Here is a 6,551-nt window from a genome sequence, read left to right on the forward strand (position 1 = left end):
ACACGTTATTTCGTTTGCATGTTTTTGTATGGATTTAAGAATCTAGTATGAGATGTCTGGATGCAACAAGTGAAATTTGAGGCGTGTCTGGTCACTGCACGCGAACGCGCCCGTCGAGCGGGCGTTTGAGGGGCCATATTTGACATATCCGGCTGTAGATGTTCTTAACACACGGGGAAGGCAAAGGGGAAAAAGACCTTTTTGTCCTCGTCCGCTGTATACAGAAACGCGAGGGTGCGACGTGCAAAAGCACTGCTCTAGTAGATGCGGCCGGGGTGGGCCGGCCGATCGCTCATTCGGCCTTTCCAGCCTCGCTGCCGCCACCCAAAATCCACCTGGGAAGAAGAAAAGAGGGGCCTCTTCTCCTCTCTCGCGTCCGATGGCCTCGAGCCCGGGCGTCGGCGGCGGAGGGGCGGACGGGGGCGTCGGTGATGGACCGACGACGCTGGACGAGCTGTACCACATCAACGTCGTGCCGGCCGAGCTGCACTTCAAGTTCCGCAAGGAGCTCCAGGGCCTCCGCGTCGGCCTCAACTTCGAGGTCGGTAACCCTGCTTAAACCCTAATTCCCGAGTGTTGGGCTGCCCGTAGATTTGTCCCCCAATTATTTCTCTCCAGTAGTCCAATGTATCTCGCAAGATTCCGTTAGGCCAAACGTTGGTGGTATGCGCGTACTGGAAATAATTTACTCTGCTGGTGTTGCTGCCTCCTTGCCCCTGGTGTACACTGGGACAGTATACGCCTGCTCACAATCTTGCCAATTTTAGTTATAGAGTTATATGTTGCCAATTTGCGATAGTGGTCGTTGGTACTCTCTGTGCTGTGCGTAACCAGTTCACCTGTGATCTGAGTGTCTAATGCCATATACCATTTTCAGTTCTACAACCTAGAGGTGAACGATTTTGAGGCAAAGGTAGTTCTGAAGCCCCTGGACTTCGACCGGAAGTGGAAGTTCCAGTACAAGCCCATCAGTGGTGACATACAGCTGCTCTCCAAGAAGATACCAGTCACAAAATATCTCAACCTCCAGGTTCCATGCTTAATTCAATCTTTCTATTCACGTATCGTTTATGTGAGACCAAGAAGTGATTACATATTTGGCACGTCTCTCTGGTGAGACAACTGACAGCTAGTCCGCACTACTTGCAATATCACATGTTATGGCGCAATTAGATATGTTAAATTGCCTGCCCATGTACTAATTATGCATTTTGATGATTGGTATTAGTTTTTCTGACGGAAGAGATGCCAGTTTATGCATGTACTCCCTCCGTAAACAAATATAAGAGCATTTAGATCACTACTTTAGTGATCTAAACGCTCTTATATTTCTTTACAGAGGGAGTACTAGGTATCTGCTTGCTTGATGTGAATGTAGGCATAATTTAGAAATGAGAATAGAAGTGGATCAGTTCATATATCAGTTTTGGAATGCTAAAAGACTATTATCTTTTATGTACTTCTGTGACGGTTCTGATAACGGAATGTTAAGGACCAATATTTTGTTACAACACTATTAAACCTACTTGTTTTCTATAGAAAGTGTCGCTTGTATGCGTGACTGCTTTGATCTGAGTATTTTTCAGAAATTGCTCCTTGGTATACATCAACTTTATTACAAGAAACTAGAAGTGCATATGTTGCCCTCTCTTGTGATATAGAGATGTTCTTGGGCAGTTGGGATATTTAAGGACACATTTTCACTGCCGTATGCATTAGTTTGCAACAGCCATGTCGAAATATGACGCTTAGCCACACATGCCAAATTTTGGGCCGCTAAATTGAAAGCGTTTCTGGGGTTTTAACAGTATTCTTTGGTGATTAAGTATTGCTATTTGTCAGTTTTCAATCACAGCAGCAAATTGGTCATTCAAAATGGTACATGGAAGACTGTGCTGCATTTCTTCACATGTATATATACATCAGGATAAAACTTCAACACCATTTGCCTTGGCAAGGATGTCAGCTTTACCGTTACTTGATTACAAATGACATGTAATCCCCATCCGCATCTATCAAATATACGCGGTTAGCATCCCTGGTACACCAGTTTAGGTAGCCGCAACACATGGTCAAATTTGTAAAAGCTATGCTTAAGAGGCAATATGCCCTTTTTCTAGAGTTCATTCACTTTGATTACATGAGATTTCTAATAACATTGGTAATACAGGTCGGCATTGGTCACAATTTCCAACTGAAGGCAACTGGATGGAAGTGGAAGCTCTCTACTTGCTTGGGGGGAGATGGTGTTTCTCAGATAAGAAACAAATCAAAACTCAACCTGTTTCCAGGGTTTGATCTGAGGCTCGGGTGGAAAGCTGAATATGTGCTTCCTGAGATTCATGGGTATGTCTGAGTCAACACCAAAATATTCTTGTGAGACATCGTTGCAAGCAGGATAGCACTATGTATCAAAAGCCTGCTAACAGGGCGTTTTCAACTTGTGGACACTACAATTCAACTTGTTTTTATATTTGCTCTATGCAGGGCTGTTGGCACAGGAGAACCTGCCTTCAGTATGAACTATGGACGATTGCAAGCATCCATAGACCGTGTTGAGGCTATTGTGACCCAATCAGATCGGTGCTCAACCTCCTAGGATGAGAAGCACACCTGGACAGTGATGCTGTTATGGTCACGAAGCAAGGCAGTAATCCCATGGTTGTTTACTCATGTCTTTTGAGGCTTTGCATCTGATGTACAGAAATGAGCAAACTTTATTTTAACAACATAAAGGAGTATTTTTTTTGAGTTTCTCTGGACCGTTTTGCAGCATTCTTGTTTCTAAGAGCATAATGAACGGTGCTCTTTGCTGCTTGTGGTTGGCACATAAAACCCCCATTTCAGAGTTCATGCTCTGAACCTCATCTTGCTCATTAGATTTCACATTCATAGCAACCTAAAAGTTACATTCAACATACAGTGGCAGTAACCTGGGCTACATCTGATGGGAGGCTGGTACTCCCTCCGTTCCATATTACTTGTCGCTGATTTAGTACAATATGGAAGGGAGTACATGCCTCGCATAGAAGGATACGATAGAAAGGAAACGAGGTGAGATGTAAGGTGTAACAGCAGAACAAGATCAGGCAAGTCAAAACGCTGGGATACACGGTGATATAACCATTATAGATAGACCTGTATACCAAGAAAAAAAGATTGCAATGATGTATTATCTTAACGGTGCTTCATTCACCAGTTCAAACAGTACTGCTATCAAAAACATTGTCTATTTCGATTAGGCTAAGCTTCATCCTGATAATGATGACAATGGCCAGTAATTCATTTGCTCTTGCGCTCGTTGTTGTAGTCATCAATGAGTCTCTCAACATCCTTCCAGAACAGGCCCTCCACAAGAACACCTTCCTTTGTAAACCTGCCCAATAAGGCAAGAACAGTGTTAGTAATGGAGATAAAAAAAAGAATGTTATGATACAAGCATGCCCTTATACACCATATACATCAACAAAGACAAACATTGAACATACTATGTACACACCCTTAAGCTTGTATATTTTGCCAACTCAATTGCAATTTGCATCTAGTATCTGCAGACTGGTATCAAAACATACAGAGGTTCTATTGCGCGCAATGAAGCTCGTACGTTTTTAAGGGCACCTGTGTAAGCTTTTCTAGTGTACTCCCTCTGTTCCTAAATATAAGTCTTTTTAGAGATTTCAATAAAGACTACATACGGATGTATATAGACATATTTTAGAGTGTAGATTCACTCATATTGCTCCGTATGTAGTCTGCATTGAAATCTCTAGAAAGACTTATATTTAGGAACGGAGGGTAATATTAAACCATAGAAAGATACACCAAGTATATTTGGAGCAGATATGAGTTGATAATTGATTATACAAGTAATCTGAATAGCATGGTAGAAGCATCAATCGGTTGCATGCTTTAAGGTTAGAATAACAGTCAGAACTACATAAACTTGAAATGTGTGAACAATGCTAAGTAAAAGAAGGTGCCTTCGGTATCGCTCAGATGTAATCATTTAAACAAGATAATGCATATTGATGGCTTATATTAGCCCAATAAACATAGGGCAAACATACCATTTTGTAACACTCTTAGTGAAGTGGACGGGCTTGTGAGCAGAGATAGACTCTGGATCTGCGCTGGCTATTGAAAGATTGTACATGTCCGAGAATCTTGGTAACTTTGAAGATATAACAAGGCCAGTGTTATTGAAAGAACCCTGTGGAAAGTATTTACAATCATAAGTTAACAAAGCTATTCAAATCATGACAGCAAATGTAATGAACATGAGCGTGAATCACAAAGAACATTTGTTCACCATTAGGTATATTCTAATATAAAATGTGCTCATAGCCTCATAGTCCAATGAGTAAGGCAACAAAACCGCATCCATCTTAATAAGAAAGGCACTGGCAAAAGAAGCTTTTTCTGGAACAACACAAGTACTTGGTGAAATATATGCTTCAGCGACTACAAATAACTGAACAGCCAGGTGCATTTGTCATTATAGTCAAGAAGCAAAATGGTCGAACACCTTGCCATTTCAGTTATTTCAAATGATGTCTTTATTTCTTCTGTTATTGACCACATATACAGTTTGTGAATTGTAACATCATACACTAGTGCTTGAGCATTCAATAAAAAATGGCAGCAAGTACAAAACAATGCAACTACTCAGCAGAGTGTATCGCAGTAAACTGCAACTAAACAGGTTAACATGATGCATCAGGGAGAATTGAATGGCACAGTTTAGAATGCATTACAGCGCATGCAATACAATATACAAAGTGGAGAAACTGCTCCCTGAGACGAGGGGGGATGAGTAAAACGGGCTTCATTTGCAACAAAAAATGGTGTGGCTCTTCAGAAACTGCAACATCTTTAGCGGAGATGGGAGGGGATCATATTTATCAAATTGCAATGTACAGAGTCATAATTCATTATACATCACATGTAACTATAATTTTCATTTAACTCGGTCTCAAAACTGCTTCCTAATCGTCGTACACAAGCTGACATGTATTAGTTCGATTTTTATTAGAAACGCAGAAATCATGATGGTATCTACAATTAGAATTCAGGACCAAAAAATCGAGATGAATGTAGAACTCACAGCAGGAGGGTGGGTGAAGATGATGGCATCCTTCTCCTTGGTGTAGCTAAGGATCAGCAGCACCACATTCATCACCACATACGTATCCACCATGAAGTCAAGGACCAACAGTAACAAACAACAAATTCCAAACAATTCCCAACAAAAAATCAGATCTAACACCAATTCATCAGAACGAGAAATAATCACTGCAAAGGATATAGCGCGATGCAACCGAGAAGGAACTCGCGGTTCTGCGGGAACTTCTTCGGGTAGAACTGCGCGAGGAGCGCGATGGCTATCACGGCCGTCCCGATCAGGAGCTTCCAGTTGCCCAGCCGCGTGTTCTCCACATAGCCCTTGCCCTTCACGACCTGATCGCACCAAGGGACTGAATCATGGGTGACCAAATCTAGAGGAACCAAATGGGGGAGATGGATATAGATCTCGAACAGGAGATGGGGGGTAGGGTTTAGTGTGTATCTTGCAGTACCTCGGCGACGGTCTCGTCGAGGAGGTGTTTGATGGAGTGGGGGTCGAGGAGGTTGGCCTTCTTCGGGGTCACCTTCGCCGGCGTGGCCACCGCGCCGTCGCTCGCCATCTGCGCCGTCGTCGAGGGGGAGGAGATGGGCCGGTGCGGATCAATACGGATGAGCGGGATGCGGAGGCGCGGGCCTGTCAGTATATGCGGGATGTATCGATGACGGGTGGGCGCGCTTTGTACCGGGACCCGCTTGTCAGTGGCGTGCTTATTTTGCTGATAGGTGGACCTGGTTTGCCACGTAGATCGTGGTGGGCTGGACCAATGGGAGAGATGGAGCGGCGTCACCAGAGCGCCATGTCATCACTGAAAGAACCGCAAAAGGTTACCATTTTTAAGCGGTGCAAAAGTCTACCAAGAGCATCTAAAACCGAGCTCCTCAAACACCCTATAGATTTGGAATTTGGGACAGATGGTCCGGTCTGTCCACTCACAAAAAATGACCAAAACGAGCACCTCAAACTTCATATATGTTCGGGTTGAACGGCACCTCACATATCTCAATCAAATTTGGGATGAAGAGTCTCGGACGCGCCCGGTCCATCCTCCACGTCGAATCCGTCCCACGCTGGCCCACCCCAGCCCCATATTTACTCGTCTCCATCCGCATCACGGGCCAAACCCTAGCCACTCCACTCCGCCCTCAAACTCCATTCCGATAATCTCCTGTTGGGGAACGTAGTAATTTCAAAAAAAAAGCCTAAGCACACGCAAGATCATGGTGATGCATAGCAACGAGAGGGGAGAGTGTTGTCCACGTACCCTTGTAGACCGTTAAGCGGAAGCGTTATAACAACGCGGTTGATGTAGTGTACGTCTTCACGATCGACCGATCCTCAGCACCGAACGTACGACACCTCCGCGTTCAGCACACGTTTAGCTCGGTGACGTCCCGCGAACTCACGATCCAGTAGAGCCCGGGGAAGA

General features: G+C 44.0%; 2 protein-coding genes across 2 annotated transcripts; one reads left to right on the forward strand and one right to left on the reverse strand.

The window, feature by feature from the left end:
- Positions 1 to 266: 266 nt before the first annotated feature.
- On the forward strand, positions 267 to 2,754 carry LOC123189329 (uncharacterized). The gene is made up of 4 exons (XM_044601725.1): positions 267 to 541; positions 878 to 1,030; positions 2,171 to 2,346; positions 2,488 to 2,754. The coding sequence occupies exons 1-4, from the start codon at positions 380 to 382 to the stop codon at positions 2,597 to 2,599; spliced, it is 603 nt and encodes a 200-aa protein (XP_044457660.1). The 5' UTR covers positions 267 to 379; the 3' UTR covers positions 2,600 to 2,754.
- Positions 2,755 to 3,108: 354 nt separating this feature from the next.
- Positions 3,109 to 5,857, reverse strand: LOC123189330 (probable signal peptidase complex subunit 2). Its single transcript, XM_044601726.1, has 5 exons — positions 5,577 to 5,857; positions 5,306 to 5,457; positions 5,105 to 5,186; positions 4,068 to 4,210; positions 3,109 to 3,376 (listed from the first exon to the last, which is right to left on the reverse strand). Exons 1-5 carry the CDS (start codon positions 5,682 to 5,684, stop codon positions 3,283 to 3,285), a joined length of 579 nt encoding a protein of 192 aa, XP_044457661.1. The 5' UTR covers positions 5,685 to 5,857; the 3' UTR covers positions 3,109 to 3,282.
- Between the last annotated feature and the right edge of the window lie 694 nt (positions 5,858 to 6,551).

The sequence above is a fragment of the Triticum aestivum genome, chromosome 2A (genome assembly GCF_018294505.1).
Source record: "Triticum aestivum cultivar Chinese Spring chromosome 2A, IWGSC CS RefSeq v2.1, whole genome shotgun sequence".
In the NCBI taxonomy this organism is placed as follows: Eukaryota; Viridiplantae; Streptophyta; class Magnoliopsida; order Poales; family Poaceae; genus Triticum; species Triticum aestivum.

What these genes read in the sequence shown, in the direction of transcription:
- LOC123189329 (XM_044601725.1), top strand. Translation starts at nt 380, where the DNA reads ATGGCCTCGAGCCCGGGCGTCGGCGGCGGAGGGGCGGACGGGGGCGTC. An exon ending in CAAAATATCTCAACCTCCAG is followed by an intron (nt 1,031 to 2,170) that starts GTTCCATGCTTA and finishes TTGGTAATACAG; the next exon opens with GTCGGCATTGGTCACAATTT. An exon ending in GTGCTTCCTGAGATTCATGG is followed by an intron (nt 2,347 to 2,487) that starts GTATGTCTGAGT and finishes TGCTCTATGCAG; the next exon opens with GGCTGTTGGCACAGGAGAAC.
- LOC123189330 (XM_044601726.1), bottom strand. Translation starts at nt 5,684, where the DNA reads ATGGCGAGCGACGGCGCGGTGGCCACGCCGGCGAAGGTGACCCCGAAG. An exon ending in CTTCTCGGTTGCATCGCGCT is followed by an intron (nt 5,187 to 5,305) that starts ATATCCTTTGCA and finishes CATGGTGGATAC; the next exon opens with GTATGTGGTGATGAATGTGG. An exon ending in TCTTCACCCACCCTCCTGCT is followed by an intron (nt 4,211 to 5,104) that starts GTGAGTTCTACA and finishes TACTTTCCACAG; the next exon opens with GGTTCTTTCAATAACACTGG.